This window comes from Engystomops pustulosus, chromosome 7 (assembly GCF_040894005.1).
Source record: "Engystomops pustulosus chromosome 7, aEngPut4.maternal, whole genome shotgun sequence".
NCBI lineage: Eukaryota > Metazoa > Chordata > Amphibia > Anura > Leptodactylidae > Engystomops > Engystomops pustulosus.
The window spans coordinates 43,666,648-43,686,130 of NC_092417.1; the positions used below are offsets into that span (position 1 = coordinate 43,666,648).

Here is a 19,483-nt window from a genome sequence, read left to right on the forward strand (position 1 = left end):
AACCTGCGGAGCCAGGCTCACAAAGTCAGTGTGGGGATTCTTCTTCTTTTCTCCCCCTTCCTCTTATTACATTTAGTTTTTTTAGTCTGTGTCTGTCATATGGCAATCTCCGTCAGCTCCATAGAGATTAATGGAGCAGAACGCTCATGAACGGCCGTCTGCTCCATGGATAGGGCCTAACTTTCCTTTGTGGGAAAACCCCTTTAACTGAGCATTCCTAAAAAAAAGGGTCATCCTACTTATCACCATATGTTTGTCTCTATCATTTTGCAGAACCTTGAAACTCTGCTTGACATTTGATGGTTTTGTGACAATGACTAATATCTTTAAACATTTTATCACCTTTATCCCAGTCACAGGTGCTGTTTATTGTCATTGTACTTAGTCAACTCATTTTACTCATCATTTTCCGGGTGAGAAGGCGAACAGTTCTTAGAGGTGAGTATGAAGATCATTTACTGTCTAGCCCTCATCCTTTCCTTTCCATGGTAACAGAGAAAAGATTGAGGGGCCTTCTCTTTTGGTTGCTGGTCCAGGCTTCTTTTACAAGGGCAGTAGAGCACAGTGCAGCTTGCCCTACTTAAAGGGAACCTGTCATCTGGAAGGTAATCTTTACATAACAGGTTCCAATCGCCTCATGTTGATTACACAAATACTTTTGTTGCGTATCTGAATAATTCCACTGATTTTAATAGTTTCCTTAACATTACCTGGCTCCCTGCCAGAAGTGTGTGGTGAGTCCTGGGGGGTGGGGGGGGACAGTTCTAACAACACAAGTCATCTCCCCCTCACTCATTGCCCTCCACCTACACCAGCCTCTCCCCTGCTTATGTCAGCTCTCCATCGCAAGCAATTCTCCTTTAAACTGATTAAAAATGTCTTGCTATATTCAACGGATATGGTCCCTTCCCTGCAGTTATTACCTGCTGCTATAGATACTCCATCATTATTAATGCCATTTGAAAAACGTGAGATCATAGTTACTGTAGAGATTTTCTATCTGTGTTTTTCTTGTGTTTAGGCCCCCCTGGATACTTCACACTCTGCTCTTTCTCCATTCATGTTCTGAGCAAGAACAATACATTCTTCTACGCCATCGTACTGCTAAACCTCTACACAGCACTTGGTAAGTGGAAAGTATCATGTACTATTGTCAGTAGCACTTTATTCTATATGATTGTTATAAGAATAAGGTGCTTAATTTTCTGCTAGGAAGAGGGAGCTGACACATGGTTATAAGCAGATATATGGACAAGAGGGGCTCATTGTAATGAAAGTGCTGTTAATATGAGAAACTGGGTCCAATAATTCTAAAGACCATACAAACTAAATTTTCACAAGGGAATTCAGGATTTGGAGAGTTGAGATGAAGTTCCAGATTATGATGACGGGATTATATATGAATTTAAAGGGGTTTTCCCACAAAGACAAGTTAGGCCCTATACACTGGATAGAGTGCCGAGACCCCCGCAGATCGTGAAAACTCAGACTAATGGAGCAGACGGCCGCGCATGACCATTGTGCCCTATTAATCTCTATGGAACTGAGGGAAATTGGCAAGCGCCGCACTCCTGTAGATATGGCCTAACTTGTCTTTGTTGAACAAAAAAATCCACCTTAAAGGGGTTTTTACACAATGTTCATGAAAAAAATAAATAAATAAACATCCCCTATTAATCCACAACCCATTTTTTGGAGGAAAAAAAAGACCCTGGTATTTTCAGAGAAACTACGTGCAATTTGCCTCTGTATCGCGTGGAGTGCTCCCGATTCATGCAGACCTGCGCTCAGTCTTCATGAATCTGGCTTGCTCTTCGGGCACCCAAAGCACATGAGCTGAGTGCACCAGTTTTTCTGGCGCACTAAGTTTAACGCGCATATGCCAAAATTGTCAGACTTCCGGCATAAATGTGGCGGCCAGTGTTAATCCGCACCAGAACTACATGTGCAAGCAGTTTGCACGTATATTTATGTGCAATATATATTTGTATATTATGTTCATATTGTTCCATGTTGCGTTCCCTACAGGTCCCTGGTTTATTGGAGAAATAATTGATGGGCATGTAGGAGTATGCTTTGCCTACGGAGTGGTCGTTGGTGGCCATTTCTTACAAGGAAGCCTGACGTACTTGGTTGGAATAACACAGGTTTGTGACGAGTAGTTATTTACACAAGAATTTATGTGCACTGAAAAAAAACACATAGAAAATATTTCTCTAACTTATCATGTTTTAGTCTGTGTCTGTCATATGGCCATCTCCGTCGGCTCTATAGAGATGAATGGAGCAGAACGGACATGCACGGCCGTCTCCTCCGCTCGTCTCGGGGAGCAATGAGACCCCCAATAATCGGCAAGTTGCTGTGGATAACCCCCTTTAAGGCATGTTTGATTAGACTGCCTCTTCTCTTAGTTCTCAGGAGAAATGGGCCATAGGTGTCCAACAGTGGCTTTCTCACCTTTACAAAAACACAAAATCCTTCATGATAAACCAGGGACACTTACTCATAGATCCAGGCACTGTGACTGTGGAAATCTTCTTATATTCCTTCCTTGTAAAATCAACTTTTATACATATGCTAATGGGCCTCCTGGGGGTGATGCCAGAGCCCCTCCATGCTGTAGCTTCACAGGCTGTTATATTGTGCAGGAGCACTTCTCCCTTCCACTGTGTGGGATTACATGAGACAGAGAGAGGATGAGACATTCTAACAGTCTGTGAAGCTACAGCATAGAAGGGCTCTGGTATTACCCCCAGGCTCATAAGCATAATTTGAATTTAGATTTTAGAAATAAGGAGGCCATGGATAAAAAATATTAAAAGATTGAATCCATGAGTAAGTGCATTTGGATTATTATGCTTGAATTCGATGGTAGATCTACTTTAAGAAAAGTTCATCTAACAGCTATTAAAGAAAAACGATCACTAGTGATATCACTTTTAGCTGGTGATAGGTTCCAATAGCCTATTCTATGCAGATTTTTAAAATGCTGTCAGCATTCTGTATCATTTCAGTACTTTATAACCGTTGATTTCACTTTACCTGGCTCCCTGCAACAGGGGAGGGTGTGGAGGGGATAGAGGCAACACAGTCTGTTATAATCTTTTAGCTACAGGTACTTAATGTTTACCATTTTCCATTGCAGATGGTGTTCTTTAATATTCCCATGACCCTGTATCTCTGCTGGTGTTTGCTCCTGCGGTGTAAAGGCTTTGGTTTCTTTTCCCATCTGAAGCAAACAAGGAAGATAGTCTGCGTTCCAATACACCTTTTTATGTTCCTCCTACTGGCCTGGCAAATCTACTCCGTCTTCTTTTTGATGTTGACCTATGGCACTTTGGCGACCTTTCTCTCGCCTATGAAGCTGTGGCTTGTGGTAGCCACGCTGGTCTTGGCTAGGAGAGTTTGGGTATTCAATTCTCCTGAACTTAGATCATATATCATTGAGCTAAAAAACTGCCAAAGCACTTGACCTGAGCTCACTACCTGTAACGGGTGGGTTGTATGCGGTGCATATGACTACTGTCTACTTATTGCATATTCCAAGTTCTATTGGGACATTTACTTGGATTCCCCTCTATAATCTCTTCCAGTATACCTACCACATAATCGGGTTCAGTCTGTCAATACATACCAGAAGGTGTCCCTTCTCAGCATCAATGTACAAGTAGACAAATGGTCTATAAGAAAATTACATATAATATGTATTTATTCAAGAAAATCTTTACAGGGGCCATTACATTATGGATAGAACTTTGCTCTTCCACCTCTGACCAGAATGTATTGTAGCTGATCGGTGAGGGGGTTCAATTCACTATTTATAACCTATGGATAAATTATTAACAGAAATAATAATCCAGTTTTAACTCTGGACACCTGAACACTCAATAGAGCGACCCTTCCTGTTTTCTTCAGCTCACTGTACTGTGCAGACTGAGTCAGGAATGGCAGAGGGGACCTGTCCGTTTTCAGAAATTGTCTGGGTTAGTAGAATAGGTCCTCTGCTTGAAGGTCTCTAACCAATCCTTATCCAAGGTTATCAAAAAGGTATTTGTTTTGGTTCAATACCCAGCACCCCCACCGCGCAGTTGATTTCCACTGCAGACCAGGCAAACATCGGCGCAAAATTTTTGGGATCCAAAATCCCATTCACGTCACCTCAACAAAAAATTATTTTCATAACGTGATGTTTTTGTAAATAAGCTGCAATACATGATTCATAGTGAATACATCTTGGACCCCCTCAGAGAAAAATATAAGACTTTGCACTGCACTAAAACTTTGGCAAAGGAAAGTGGTGAAGAAAATGAATTCTTGTATAGGGTGATGTAATGTAAATGATCATGGGATGTGTAATTTTTTTTTTTTTTTAAATGTATATATTATAGGGCATTTAATGAAGGTTCTTTAGGCTGCTATATTCAAAGGGGTGTTCCCATTTCAGCAAATGTTATTGTTTGTATGGTCACACAGGTGCACGGCTCGTTAGTATCACAGAGGGTAATCAGAGCCGTGTGATATAACGAGCCGTGCACCTGTGTGACCATGGTCAGATTACTGTCCACCTGTAGTAAACATAGAAGCTTCCTATAGAATGACAGCAAGCAGAGATCTAGAAAACTGTGAATAATCAGAAAGTATATGGGAAAGTTGTATAACTTTTTATGGTAAAAACATTAATTTGTTGAAATTAAAGGGGTATTCTAAAGTTACTTGTATATCCTCATGAATTAACGCACTTCTTATTCATGAGCAGCAGTGCTTCTAAGTCAAAATGTGAAGAGGGGCCTTTTATCACTTTCTGCTCTATGCGTTCTTTAATTTTAGGGCAGGTTTCTCTAGCTCCCACTGTTCCAGAAACACAACCATGAGTTTATTCTGTGAATCATGGATCGTGCACTGGCCAGATTACACATCAGCAACCATAGTGTGGAGGATGGATCTCTGAGCATCATAGTGATATGTTACAAGGAGTCCCTTCTTCCCTGCATGATTTACACTTCTGTGCCGCAGTGACTCCTTGTACAATATAGAGTCCTGTCTTTAGCACTGTATTTGGTTCCTAAAATCCGGTCAGCACATGGAAAACTAAACTCCTAGTCAGTATGACTCCAATTTTTAATTACAAAATATTCTAAATGAATCCATGCCCAGAGGAGTACAAATTACAGAACCGTGTAAATCATGTTCCTAATGATCCCAATGTGCTGTAAATTATACTGTTGCCTTATATTTTTTTTTATTTTATTTTTTTGGATCTATCATGGGAAATTCTGTTTTGAGAAAAATAATTAGCGACTATCATAGATTATTCAGGCAGCGCTCAGTATGTGCAGAATACATATTAATATGTGATAATCACTTGTTGATCTCTGCTTCACACCAGAGGATGAGCTTGGAAATTGCAAGTTTAGTTTGCTAAAGTTTTTTTTTCCCTGCAAATTAGACTCAATGTGATTTAGGTTTATGAAATAATGTAATGATGATATGTACTGGCTTAGTGCTGGGGGGTTGTAGCCACATTTTTCGAACATCCATATATTTACTTTTCTATACTGAAAAGTACATCGTTTTATCACTATTAAAGGATTCTCTTGATAAGATTTTGATGGGCTGGGAATGAGGCCAAGTTTGTGTATGGTGGCAACCGAAAAATGCAGAACATGGTGTCAGTGGTCTGTTCTGTAAGTAGCATATGACAAAGCTGGAGTACTGAGTATAGTACTGAGCCTGCAGCAGTCCCAACCATCTGATAAGAGCAGGGACACAGTGTTACACCCCCCTCTCCCCTGATCTGATATTAATTCACAGGCCTAAACACCCCTATAAAGGTATTATCTAGAGAGAACCTCAACAAGCTAAACCTCTTGCCCCCTAGCGAGTTTGGCCTGAGAAAATCGTTCCATGTGCCACTAAAAAAGAAACTCAGCAGGCTGGGACACACGTGACCTGGTCTCCTGGGCATCCCATGGACAGTATCGGTGGAGACACCGTAGGCCATCTTTTATTTTTTTTTGGATGCCTATAGATTTCTATGGAGAGACCATATTGCAAAACGTCAAAATAGAACGAGTATTCTTTTTTTACCATACAGTCTGATGGCCCCTTCAGTGTGCGGTTAGAAATATAGTGACCACATACACTGTCGTAGCGTGCCGCAGGCCCGAAGGAGCAGGGAAGGTTGCACACTGCTCACCCCTCTCCATAGGAAACTGTGGGGCCGCACTGCAATACAGGGCAAGAATAGTTCATACTCTATCTTTAGTGGTTGCCCAGCTCGGACACAGTGCAGTGTACAATGGCCCACATTAATTAAAGCGTTTTCACCAGTTTTCTGTCTAATTTTGCCACTGAATGGAACGTGCAAACTGCTTGCACCTGTATTTGCGCCAGTGTATCTAATGGCTGCACTGTGCCCCTGAAAGCGGCATTCTGGGGCAGATTCGAACCATGCGCCATATTTATTACAGCAACTCGACAGAATTGTGTCGCACGCTGTATGCTAAAGGTGCACACTACTAGACCAGTGCGGGGGGTGCCAGGTTATTGAAGACCGGGTGCCAGTATTCTAACGGGGTGTAAAGGCAGCATAAACTAGTCATGAAGGCACATAATAATAATGACAAATGTTTGTAAAGCGCTACAGAATATGATAGCGCTGCTTTATTTGGATCACCTGCTGCTCTAGTGAACCAGATTTGGATCATCAATGATTTTCCATGTAGCACCGAATATCTGCTCATATTATGGCAGACCGGTCCTTTAAAACAATGTGGCATGGCGGGCTCTGGTCATGCAGCAGGAGTCGGACGGAAATGGTGCACTACATTTTTTTTTTTTTTTTAAATCAGATTGATCTTTATTTATTTTTACATTGTAAGGCAAACAATACAGTGCCAACAATACCCCAAATGGGGAAAAACAAAAGAAATTTCCCCCCCCCCTCCCCCACCTGGTTCCGGCCCCCGAAAGCTTCACCTACAGCAATTCTGGGATGGACCTTGTCTGCCCGATGTTATTACTTATAATCGGTTGAGCAATGCCCCAGCCCTTCAGCCCCTTCCCAGACCAACAAAGTCATTCATACCCCGACATTCGTACCCCCCACGCTAATCCTACCTCTCGGCAATGCTTGTGACGCCAGCCCTGGTGTATCTAACCACTCACTCCACAATTTCTCAAATTTCTCCGGCTTCCCCCTTTTTTGGAATACCGCACGTTCGTTTAGCAACAGCCCATTCGCTTTTGTAAGAAATTCCGCCTCAGTGGGCGAAACAGGCTGTATCCAGTGGGCAGCAATAGTCTTCCGCGCAACCAAGAATATACGGCCAACCGCCGTCTTACATCTCTTAGTCAACTGCACCTCCTCCATGCATCCCAACACACACAGCAGTATGTTCCTAGGCAAATGTGTAGAGAAAACCTTATCAAGTAGGTCCGTGCACTACATTTTTAAAGGGGGAATCCACCATTAACCATGTTTCGTTGTGATACACTTGGGGTATGACCAAACATTATGGAAATTACAACAATCCCTTATTTCTAGTGAGGTCTTCAGAGGTGTCTGAAAAGGCAACATGATGGATTATCCTTGGTTTGCGTATGACTTGTATAACATGTATTGTACACAATAGTATACCTCAATTAATCACAATTAACTTTGCTGGTTGTTATTTTGCACTGTATACCCCATTGTGCTACATCAAACACCAAATGGTTACCATTTTAGTTTTATTAACAATATGCATTTTTTTTTACATTAAAGAATCTGTATTTTTCTTTTAATCAAAATAAAATGATTACATTTTCATTGGTTTAGAGCTTTTTGTTGGATATCAACACTAACATATCTCACTATTCACGTTTAAGAAATATTTGGTAAGAGTAGCTATATTTAAACCTATATTCACCTTTCGGCTTCTTCTCCTCAGCCGTGCGGCTCAGTCTTCCGCCTCTTCCGGCCTGGGCATATCATTATTTTGGGGCCGTGTGATGTCATATTGTATGCGCCGCGCAGGCCCTTACCCAATGACGTCATGCGGCCACGAAACTGCCACATCATAATGATGCATGCGGGCTGGAAGAGCAGAAGACTGAGCAGTGGGGTCGGGGAGAAGAAGTTGTAGGTGAGTATAGATTTTATTTTTTCAAGAGGAGGGGGTGTCTGGCAGGACATTTCATTAAGGGGGGGGCATCTGCTGTGAACTGGGGGGCTATCTATATACTAAGTGGGCACATGCAAGAGCTAAGTGGGCAAGTGCAGAGTCTAGCTGGTCATGGCTCAAAAATGTTTTGGTAAAAATATTGTATAGAATGTTATGCATCAATGTTGGAATGGATGCCGGTGGGGTAGGGGGGTCAAAATTCTTAGTGACGACCCTTAACATTGTGCACACCTCCCTCCACATTTAGGGAGGAGGGGTCCCCAGGCAACTTATCCTAATGTATAAGCATATAGTATGATACGTCTGTGCCATATGTTGTAAGGACGCATCTGAATCCACCCCCAACATGTCCTTACAACGTATGGAACCAAACATCATGTGAACCCAGCCTAAGGAATTGCACTGTGGACAATGCATGTAAATGTGTTCTGATACTGATCTTAGGAGTCCAGTGGAGGGTCCTGCTCAGTAAATGACAGCTCCTTCCGCCCAGTAATATCCATACAAATATAGTAGTCATTAGGACCACCCACTACACTCCCAAGATCAGAATCATCACAGTTCGATTCTACTACTAAAACTACCTCTTACTGAACTCCTGAGTACAGGATACTATGCACAGCATGCAGGAGCTAAACAGATTATCTGCAGACAGAATGTTATAGAGCAAGAGGAGCTGAGCAGATTATAAATGTGCCTGCAGATAGGACACTATGCAGGGGTGTAACTAGGAGAGGCTGGGTCCTAAAGCAGACTTCTGCATTGGGGCCCCAAAAAAAAAAATTATACATATTTGTACACTTGCATGTATAATTACACACATACATTTCTATACTCATACACACATTTATACACACTTAGGGAGAGATTTAGCACTGCTTCTACACCAAATTCTTGCGCACTGCAATTATTTGTGATTAGTGTGAACTATGCCACCGCACCCCCATGTGGTTATGAAGGGGCGCAGAGGGTGTTCCTGCCCAGCGCCTGCGCACATTTTTAATAATGCAGAACTACACAAGGTCAATCAAACCTGATGTAATATATATATATATATTTTACACACGCATACACACATATAGCATAAGCACATATATACAGTACAGGCAGTCCCTGGGTTATGTACAAGATAGGTTCTTGAGGTTTGTACTTAAGTTGAATTCGTATGTAAGTCAGAACTGTATCTTTTATAATTGTAGCTCCAGACAATAAAACTTCATTACAGACACATTACAGCTAATCATTGCATTTTGGGACTATAGTAAAGCATCCAGAGAGCTTCATCAGAGGTCACAGTGGGCAGAGGGGTCCATCTGTAACTTGGGGTTGTCTGTAAGTCAGCTGTTCTTAAGTAGGGGACCGCCTGTACTATACAGACACAGCATATACACAGTATGATATGTATATAATTTTGCACATCTTCAATTCTTGAATGTGGTAGGTGGGGAGGACGCGCCCTATAGTTATGACACTATGTACAATCTGCTCAGCTCCTCCTGCTCTATAATATGCTGCCCACTGATAGAGCACTTTGTACAATCTGTTCTGCTTCTCATATGTCATGTGTGCAGGCAGAATGTTATAATCTGCTGATGTATTACTTCTACAGCAAACCCAAATTATTTTCACATTTCATTATACAGATTACGATGACAGATGCTGCATATGTAATGTCCAGTAGGGTGACGATGACAGCTGCAATCAATTCTAGGTGACATTAATAATGTTAATCAATCCCCAGTCATTGGATGGACTGAGCCTTATTGAAATTAATGTGTCCAAACGGATTAAATCTACATATATTAAGTCATGAGATTCATCCAGATATTTGCACAATCTGTTTTCCTATATTTCCACCTTTCATCATGGACACAAAAGCGCCTGCAAGACAAAAATATGGAGCAATAACTCAAGCTTGTACAGTATTTAAAAGAACATCCCAATTTGTCTGTATTTTAATACATTTTTACATTGGTGCATAAAATTGAAAGTGATTCATGTCCCATCTGTAATTGAATAGAAAATATAAAACCTTTTTATTTGTCATTGTATTTTATGAACATTGCACAGTAGATTTAGCTGCACCGATTGACCACAGTCAGAGTGCTAAGCTACCGCCATGTACGCTCCAGTGGCGCCCTCATTCTAATTTGTGACTGCTGAAGTCCCTCCTCTGGCAATAGGGCACAGGGCAAATTTTGTCCTGCACACCATTGCCCGATACAGCACTGCACATAAGGTGACTCAACACCAGAAATCTGCATTACGGGGGGACAGGGGGTTGGTTCTGTGGTTAGGGGATCATAATTAGTGGGAAATCCCTTTAATCATATTCCACATAGTGGTTTTTAGTCCCCGAGCTGGAGGCATCCATCAAGGCTGGATTGGATGTTAAAGCATCACAACAACTATGGGCAGCATTAATGTTACTCAACTTTAGGGCAGAGAATGAAAGAGGTTAGTCTCCACCCACTTCACTGCTGCTGAGCAAGATTTCTGACAAGTAGCTTAACAGAAAAATGCAATAACTCTGGAAAGGAAAAAAAAGCAGCACAAAATGGACCTCTTTCTGTTTGTTTTGAGAGTCACATATGCAATTTAGTATAAAAAAAAAAATTACTTCGGAATGGGAGTTACAGTTTATGAACTTTATGGTTTACATGAGACCTTAGGCCAATTTTACAAAAGTGTAATACAGCCACACATCACATTGAACCATGCGTCTACTGACTCAGACTAAAAGGTCAAAGGGATAAGCCTAGGATTTTTGGACATATAATATTCATGTGAAAGTGGCCTCAATCTTTATATACATGATGAAGCCCAATTCTTTACAACAGCAACAAATTTTGTTTGTTGCAAGATTTTATTAATTCATAACTGTTCAAGAAATAAATAATATGGACCCATGGGGCTTCCATGTGACATAGCGAAGTCTTCATCTGCAGCTCATGTCTCTGTTGTGGCAACAAACCCACATGGCAGATCTTAAAAGATGAATCTCTTTTATGATCTGTCAATCACTTCTTTTTAAAACAAAGACTTCCTAGCTGTTCTCGCCCCCACGCCATGCTGCTGTCAGCACTGTTCTGTTACAGGAAAAATTTACAGGGTTTTGTTTTCCATTTATAAACTAGTAGGAAGCTGCGGGCAGAGATCTAAAAAGATGTCTCGGATCAATCAATAACTCAAAACAGGGCCCTAGTAGTTCATAGTGGCATGAGAACAGATGATGCTACTACATCTCCACCTGTTGTAACCTTCAATTCACATTATGCCCCCCTGACCCATATATGATGTTAATTTAGAGTGATTATATGAAATAGCCAATGCCTTTACAACAGATGGGGAAGAAGTTACTACATACCTTGGTCCAATAATCTGATTTTGGGGCATAGACAGTATTGACTACAATGTGTCAATGGGCTGCAAAAAAAAAACCCACCAGTATAATATATTTTAACTTGAGGGGGTGCAGTTGCAATCTGGCCTAAAAGGCCCATGTGGTGTACCGTTCCTATATGAGAAGACTAGTACTCTAAACAATCCATTATAATTGGGGGCCTGGAACACATTTTGCACTGGGGCCTGACAGCTTCATGTTACACCTTAGTGGTTAGCATTGCAGACTTGCAGCACTTGGGACCTGGGTTCAAGTCCCCGGGTCAACATCTGCAAAGAGTTTGTATGTTCTTTTCATGTTTGGGTGGATTTCCTCCGGTTTCCTCCCACACTCCAAAAAATACTGCTAGTTTGATTAGACTGTGAGCCCCATTGGGGACAGGGACCGATTACACCACTGTATCTATCTATATATAAAAATCTGTACGGTGAACAACGTCGCTTTGGACCGATTCAATGCAACACTTGAAAAAAAATTGGGGGAATCCGATATTGTAGGTTTCGTTCATCCCTAATTGCTATGAGAGATGTATTTGTCAGGCATCTGAATGGCTTCAGTTTGTGCATTTTTTCATATTTATGTGAAAATGCTAGTGGTATATATATTTTATATAATATTGAAAGAAGGATTGTGTTGAGTGTATGCCCAGTAGAAAATTAATAAGTAATGTAGTGGTTGCAGAGTAAACGACCCCTCCCTGCTGTATTGCAGGGCGACATGATCTTAGTGGAGATATATATATATCCATTGTTGGATACGCAGCTTGGATACATTTTTTTAAATATAATATATAAATAATTTAAAAAGTTGATCCAAGCTGCGTACAACAATTCAATTTATTTTATCGAAAAGCTGAAATGTGAAATATTAGAAAATTAAGATTTTTTACCTGCCATGTTCTCAATTCCTGACACAACAGTCTCTTTAACCTGCAGAAGAGAATAAAGAAACCAACCCCGTATTAGTATGACTGCAGATGCAGCATCAGAGAGGCAGAGGAGGAGATGGGATCATGTTCCTCTTCACATTATCTGAAGAACAGCTTGGCATCACTCCCAATGCTGAGAACAGATTCAGTGTTACATAATATTTCGGAGGGACAGGAAGTGTGCGCTGGGAAAATACATCACTGGAATCAGACAGCTAAATGGATACATTATGACTTGCATATGGATTTTAGACTGTCCGTATTGTTAGCGGAAATGGCTAAAAAATGGAAGTTATTTTACTGCGAAGTGCAGCAATTCTTTTAGCGGTTTCTTTATCTAAGGTCTCATCTAAGAAATACAATCCCCAGCAGCCTATCGTGGCTAAATCGTGATCATATATACAGCAATCATTAGGATGTAACGCCCACAGGAGCTTTTGCGACATACTACTTTATTTCTATGGCCATTTATATGGACTGGGCACTCCTTATCTAGTTAAAACAGCTCCCACTTTTCTTTATACGAGAATGAGGAAAGAACTTCCAACTACCCTCCCCCACCACCCTATGTATACATATTGATTGGTTTGACCACCAACAAGCTCATACATACCTTCAATCTTCCCGATTTTAGCCACTGACTCAGCTGCTGAATGGCAATCTCATGTTGATCTGCGTAGTTCAAGACCATAAATCTTTCCCTGTCAAAAATTCACATGAACATTCTGGCATAATATAATAAAAATATTACATGTACTGATTAAATTCTAAATTCTCTGCATTTTACCATTTAAAGATAGGCCTAAATTATATCCTCATTTGGTAAAAAAAATCTAATTATTCCTTATACTATAGAGAAACCAACCTTGCGATGTTGCGCTCTTTCAGGATGGCGGCTGTCTGCGGATGGAGAGGAGGTGGATAGGGAACATCCTTGTTGTACTGAGAGATCTGACCACATAAGATGATATGGCTGCTGTTCATCATCTGCTTTCAAAGACAAAGACATTTTTTCTTTTTTTCAAATAAAAATGAAGGGGTTTTCCCACAAAACAAGTTAAGCCCTACCCACAGCATAAGGCCTGATCGGTTGGTACATTGAACCTCCATTCTCATGATAGGGCCAAACTTGTTTCATGGGAAAACCCCAGAAGATTTGACCATACAAGTCTACAGACAGAGTTGGGTATTGTCCCTGCAGATCTATGTAGTCATACCTTTGTATATTCTATTAGTAGCTAAAGTCTTTCAATGTCTCTGGGCTGGTCTTTCAGCCTGAAGAGCTGTCTGCTACAAGTAGGAGTTGTATCAGGATTTTGGTTGGATGCTTACAGGAGTCACTCAGAGCAGAGGGGATGGGCTGAGGAATCCATTATTACAAAGTGCAGAAAGCTCTTCAGGGAAAAATAATTGTCCAGAGCACTTACAGGAGCTGCAAAACTGGATGAAAGGCCACTTACAAAGTCCTGCTGCTACTTACTGTAAATAAAGGTATGGTTATACAGCTCTCCAGGGCCTGTACCTAGCACTGTGTGCATTTATTATGGTAAAAACTGATGATTAATTTCCTTAAAATTTCAAAAGTTCAGGTGACTGCAGTTAGCTCGCCTCTCCTGAATCGTCAGTTTTAGGAATTACTTGTATCCCCTTGAAATAATTTCTGAGCTATTTTTTTTAAGCACATGTACACGTCTGGCACAAGCTCTGAAAGAAATCGGACCAATCTTCCCAATCTCATGCAACCTATTGGCATATTACATGTACAGTAAACCATATATAGAACTATAAACCAGTGCTTCATGACAATGAAATAACGAATATTTACCTGACTAATCACGATATCGCTGATTTCTCCTCCAACATTGTCAAAGTACACATCCACTCCATCAGGACAGCATTCTCTTAGCTTGTCTGCAAGACCATTTTCCTTGTAATTCAATGCGGCATCAAAACCCATTTCTGAGGTCAATAGTGAACACTTCTCATCCGTCCCACAAATTCCAACTATGCGAGAGCAACCAAGGAATCGTCCAATCTAAGGAAAACTCCTGCTAAATTAATTGAATTCTATATTTTAAATAAATAGCATCCTGGCATATTGTGCCAGGATCAGGATGATGTATACAATGGGTAGAGCCAATTAACGCCAAGGATGAGTGCTCCCCCCCCCCCACTTCCACATCACTTACTTGTCCAGCCAATGTCCCACAAGCTCCAGCAGCGCCACTAACAACCATGGTTTGATTAGCGCCAGGAATCACATGACCCTTCTCTTTTATGCCAAGGAAAGCGGTCAAACCAGTTAATCCAACTGCACCTAGAAAATGTGACAGGTGCCCATCGACGAGACTCGGGTCCAGCTTTTGGGAATAGAATATTTTGAAAATTTAGACCAAAATCATTAAAAAAAATATTTTAATAAACATATTGAATTACAATTTTTTTCTCAAAACTTAAAAACAAAAGGTATCGGGGACCACGGTTGAGCTGTGTAGTACGTGAATGTGAAATCTCTTTGAGAAGACCGACCTTGCCTCAAATAATAGATTTCATGTGTCAAATTAGGAGTTGCTCCTTACATTATCAATTATTCACTTTCATTAAAATTATGGGTGGTTGGGAGGGTTTATTTGAAATGTATTTCTTTAGCCTATAGACGTTTAAAGGGGTTGCCCTAATAGGGTCACCCATATTGTACTTACCCAGGTAAAGGTTCCCCTTCTGCCTGAAGAAGCTACAGGTCATGTGACCCGTCAGCATAAACTTTTGAGGCTTTCTGTGCGTGACATGTCCTACAGACTTGTAACCGATCAGGGGGTTATGTGTTCATTACCGCCACTTACCTTAGTCAAAGAGTTGCCTTGAAGTAGGCACTTAGTCTGCCAGGGCCAGTTAATACTTGTAACAATATCTCCCGGTTTAAAGTGGTCATGTCTACTTTGCTCCACCACTCCAATCCCACTGCTATCCAACACTTCCGATATAATCCATGGCCCTATATAGTCTGTGCCTGTGTCTTCGTTCATGCGGCAACGCTGAGGGGGGAAAAAAATCTGCATGTAACTTATTCTGCACACTTTTTTGACAGCAATTTCCTAGCGAGATGTCTACGCTCACTTGCGCAAGTTTTTTTTTTTTTTGGTGTGTGTGTGCAAAAATGTGCACATTTTTAGAAAAGTGGGTGGACCTTAGTGGGAGGGTCATGACTTCTCCCGGGTAATAACTTAACTATAATTAATTTACATTATTTATAGTATGAATCTATGCCAGCTCATCTGCTGCACATGTAGCATAATGGCTGCGGAACTTACCGTACCTCTGCGGTAATTCCAAAGGTATCAGAAACCGGCCAAAATTGTACACGGTTTCTGTATTAGGCTACATTCACATGACAGTATGGGGACGTATATACAGCGTATATATACATCCCCCATAGACGGCAATGGGTGCACAACGCTGTACAGGAGGGGTACAGTGCAGCACCATACCGTTCCGTAGCCGGGAAAGAGATAAAACATGTCCTATCTTTCTCCGGAATACAGCGCCGTGCGGCATATATCACTATGGAGCGGGACAGGTTCCTCCTTTTCACTGGCGCCAACGTGTGACCGCCGTGCTACAGTATTATTTACGGTACATTTATGAGAAATGTTTGAGAGCAGAAGTATTCTACTTACCCATGGAAACCAGTCAGAGCACAGCTTTCATTTTCCCACTGCTGTTTATAAAATGGAAGTTAAGTTCTGATTGGTTTCCGTGGGCAACCATGACAGTTTTACCTCCGAGACTTCTGATAAATCTCCCCCACAGTTCTTATGTGCGTTTTGACAAATTTGTGTTATATACATTGTGTTTTTGAAATGAATTTTCTCTTTTTTTCAATGGATAATGATTGTTGTTGTTAAACTTCAATGTAAAAAAAACAAACAAATAAAAAAAATAAAAAAAAAAAAAAAAAACAGGAAAAGCTTTGGCATAAGTTCCATTTTCCGTAATACGTATAATGTGAGGATGAACAATCAGAATTCTTCATCAAGGGAATACGTGTGTTAAGATTCGACCATCTGCCATTTCATTAGAGAAAATAAATCCTTTCTATCAAAAGGGCCAAATTACTGTCTGCAAAGTATAAAAGATAAAGACTAAGAGATTAAAGAATTGTCCACAGCAACAAGGGAAAATGTTCCTGCCCTTATTCGCCTAATACATGAAAAGCTCATCTGCGATGTTACATCCTCGAAAACAGCTTACCAATAGCTATGGACTACATTGTGTCAGGACTATTGTCAGGACTAAAGAGCACTGTGAGCAGGGATCTGGACAACAAAAAATACACACAAAAAATTACTTTAAAGGAGCGTTCCAGGCAACAACAAAAAAAAAAGTTACAAAAAATATTATGTAATATAAAAAAAACTATGTCATATAGATAAATTAAAAAGCAATGTTCACCTCTTGGATCCATTGTCAGTCTGACCCATCAGGGCCAGTGATCAGCTGCAACACAGACAAACACCAGTGTAGGAAGAATCGGGAACAAAGCATCAGGGGATCCATGAGGTTGAATTTTATTTGGTCAGAACTCCCTTATGCTTCTTTGAGATGAGTGCCATGGGTGTTCTTGACATGGGTAAAGTGGATTACCAAAAGGTCTGTCAGCTAAGGACCAGTTTACACTTTCATCTTCGTTATAATCATTCATCACTAAAACAATAATAAATGGAAGTCTTATGGATCAGTCATAACGCCTATTCATTTCAATGGACTTTTAATAGCATCCATTAGCGCTTCCGTTATCAGAAACAGAAAATTGTATCGGAAGTCGTGAAAACTGAAACTAACAGAAACTATTGGCGGACATTAACAGATATTTTAACGGATTCATTAGACTTCTATTATTATTGTTTTAATAACGCAAGATAATAATGAAGGTCCCAGAGCAGGTGTGAACTGAGCCAAACAGTTTACCACCATTCCATGCGCTTTATTAATTCATTTCATAGCAAACACACACAGTGGGGCTTATTTACTAAGGGTCCGCGGATTGCACTTTTGTCGGGTTTTCCGACGTTTTCGGCCACTGTGACAGGTATTCAACTGGGGATTGTGGCGCTGGCTTTCATGCGACGATCGAACGATTGGACGATCCGACGGATTCAAACTAAGCGCGGGGATTAACTTTCAAATTGTGTCGCAAGATCAAGCACTTACATGCACCAGGAAGAAGGTGAACTCTGTCGGACCTGAGCGGGGAAGCGACACATGCAGGATATCGGGCGCACGATCTTAGTGAATCACAGCACAGTGCATTATGGTCGGACAATGCACTTTCGGGGAATGCGTGAGGACAGGTAAGTAAATGTGCCCCAATATTTTCTATGGGCTGAGGCATATGGTCATGTTTTCCACAGATCTGTGTTCAAGAGCAAAGTCCTATTACTGCATAGGTTTTGCAGCTCGGATCATCCCAGAATAAGTCTATAGAAAAGCAAAAGCAATGGACTGCACACAACTGACATATGGCTGCATATTTTATATAATTTGTAGATATCTTATTAGGCAACATATTCATGTGACCTTTCAATGTGTTAAGACAAACTAATGCCTTCGAATATTTTTGGCGGATCAACAAACAGATTGGAAACGCATGACAACACAAGCGGTTTTTGTGGATGTGGATGACACAAGGCCTGCATATGCAGACCCCGGCATACATTTGTGCAGCCCAAGGAAAGCAAATTTGCTTCACCTATTTTGCTCTAACGTTTGCCATTAGGCCTCATCCACACAAGCGTAATGGGGGTCGCAATCTGGCAGTACAATTTGTGTCCAGATCACTCCCTCCGTTGAGGTCTAGGTCACCCAGTCACAGTGCGGTGAGCACCGCTTGTCTTTCAATGTAGAAGGGAGGGGAGAGGAGGACTCACTCCCGCTCCCTTCTCCACCCGGCCCTGTGCTCACTAGGGAGACTCTAGGGACTTCCTCTTCTTCCTGACATACTGTAGGTTCCTCTTCTAGTGATGGAACTAGCTTGATATATTGCTGTACTTGTATATACACATTACTTGCCCTACTTACAAATGTTAATAATGTCACTTATTGTGTTGGAAGATCTCTCAAGCAATGAAATGTAAATGAAGGCAGTTCACACATAAGAAGTGACAATATGCATATGTGAGGAAGCCTCATGAGACTGTGCATACTAATAAGTAACAAGTCGCTTTCCGATGTGTGCAAGACCTAACATCTGTTTCTGCTGGATTTCTCTAAAAAAAAAAAGATTGCTCAATTCTAAATTAGCAAAACCCCACAGTATGTGTTTTCATAGCTGCAAATATGATTTGTTGTCCATTTAAACGGTAATTCATGAGTAATACAGATATTTACTCAAATAATTCTGAAACATTTTTTTGACCAATTCTGATCCCAGCGCTAATGCTCATGTAAATGTATGAATAAACTGACAACTGGGCGATACCATTCGCCTTGTCGATGGGCTATCCTTAAACAATGGCATTGTCTAATCAGTTCTTTAAAGGACATCTACCACCAGGATTAAAGACTGTATGCAAATGAGCCTGTGGGGCTCCACGCTCCATTAACACCTATGGAGCCTGGAGTCCCTCAGGCTCATTTGCATGCAGTCCTTCATCCTGGCGGTAGATGCCCTTTAAACCTTCAACCTCCAAATCAGTTCTGATTAAACCTTGCAACCACCCTAAAAGTCATCTCATAGTTAATTAATCAATTTTATTGCATCAGTTACTGTAAGCAAAAACCTGAAGACTACACAGAGATAATTTCTATAATAACTTATGTCCCCATTTTGGCTCCTAATAACTGATAAAAACTGATGAAATAACAGGTACACTGGCTCTGACCTGGAACCTTTTCACCTACAAAATCCCTTTAAGGGCTAGTAGGCTTGGTGTGATGCCATGCCTCTTCAAGTGCTGGCTAATGTAGAAAAAAATAATCTTAAAATAA

The 19,483-nt window shown here is 40.9% G+C and overlaps 2 protein-coding genes across 7 annotated transcripts in view; one reads left to right on the plus strand and one right to left on the minus strand.

Moving 5' to 3' along the window:
* Positions 1 to 10,200, plus strand: part of TMEM62 (transmembrane protein 62) — a 26,566-nt gene extending 16,366 nt beyond the window's left edge. Inside the window, exons 11-14 of one of the 2 annotated variants that reach the window (XM_072115655.1) lie at positions 354 to 438; positions 1,022 to 1,126; positions 2,029 to 2,147; positions 9,809 to 10,200. In XM_072115655.1, the coding sequence (XP_071971756.1) occupies positions 354 to 438; positions 1,022 to 1,126; positions 2,029 to 2,147; positions 9,809 to 9,880 (381 nt within the window). In that variant the 3' untranslated portion in view covers positions 9,881 to 10,200. Of the gene's footprint in view, positions 1 to 353; positions 439 to 1,021; positions 1,127 to 2,028; positions 2,148 to 3,145; positions 5,276 to 9,808 lie in introns of those variants that run through there. The other variant, XM_072115654.1, reaches the window with a different exon arrangement.
* Positions 9,913 to 19,483, minus strand: part of PTGR2 (prostaglandin reductase 2) — a 20,074-nt gene continuing 10,503 nt past the window's right edge. For 4 of the 5 annotated variants that reach the window (XM_072115663.1, XM_072115658.1, XM_072115660.1 and 1 more), the window contains 7 exons: positions 15,340 to 15,531; positions 14,686 to 14,856; positions 14,322 to 14,531; positions 13,362 to 13,483; positions 13,110 to 13,197; positions 12,458 to 12,497; positions 9,913 to 10,046 (listed from right to left, as the gene is read on the minus strand). In XM_072115663.1, coding sequence (XP_071971764.1) covers positions 9,982 to 10,046; positions 12,458 to 12,497; positions 13,110 to 13,197; positions 13,362 to 13,483; positions 14,322 to 14,531; positions 14,686 to 14,856; positions 15,340 to 15,531 — 888 coding nt within the window. In that variant the 3' untranslated portion in view covers positions 9,913 to 9,981. Of the gene's footprint in view, positions 10,047 to 10,145; positions 10,172 to 12,457; positions 12,498 to 13,109; positions 13,198 to 13,361; positions 13,484 to 14,321; positions 14,532 to 14,685; positions 14,857 to 15,339; positions 15,532 to 19,483 lie in introns of those variants that run through there. The other variant, XM_072115662.1, reaches the window with a different exon arrangement.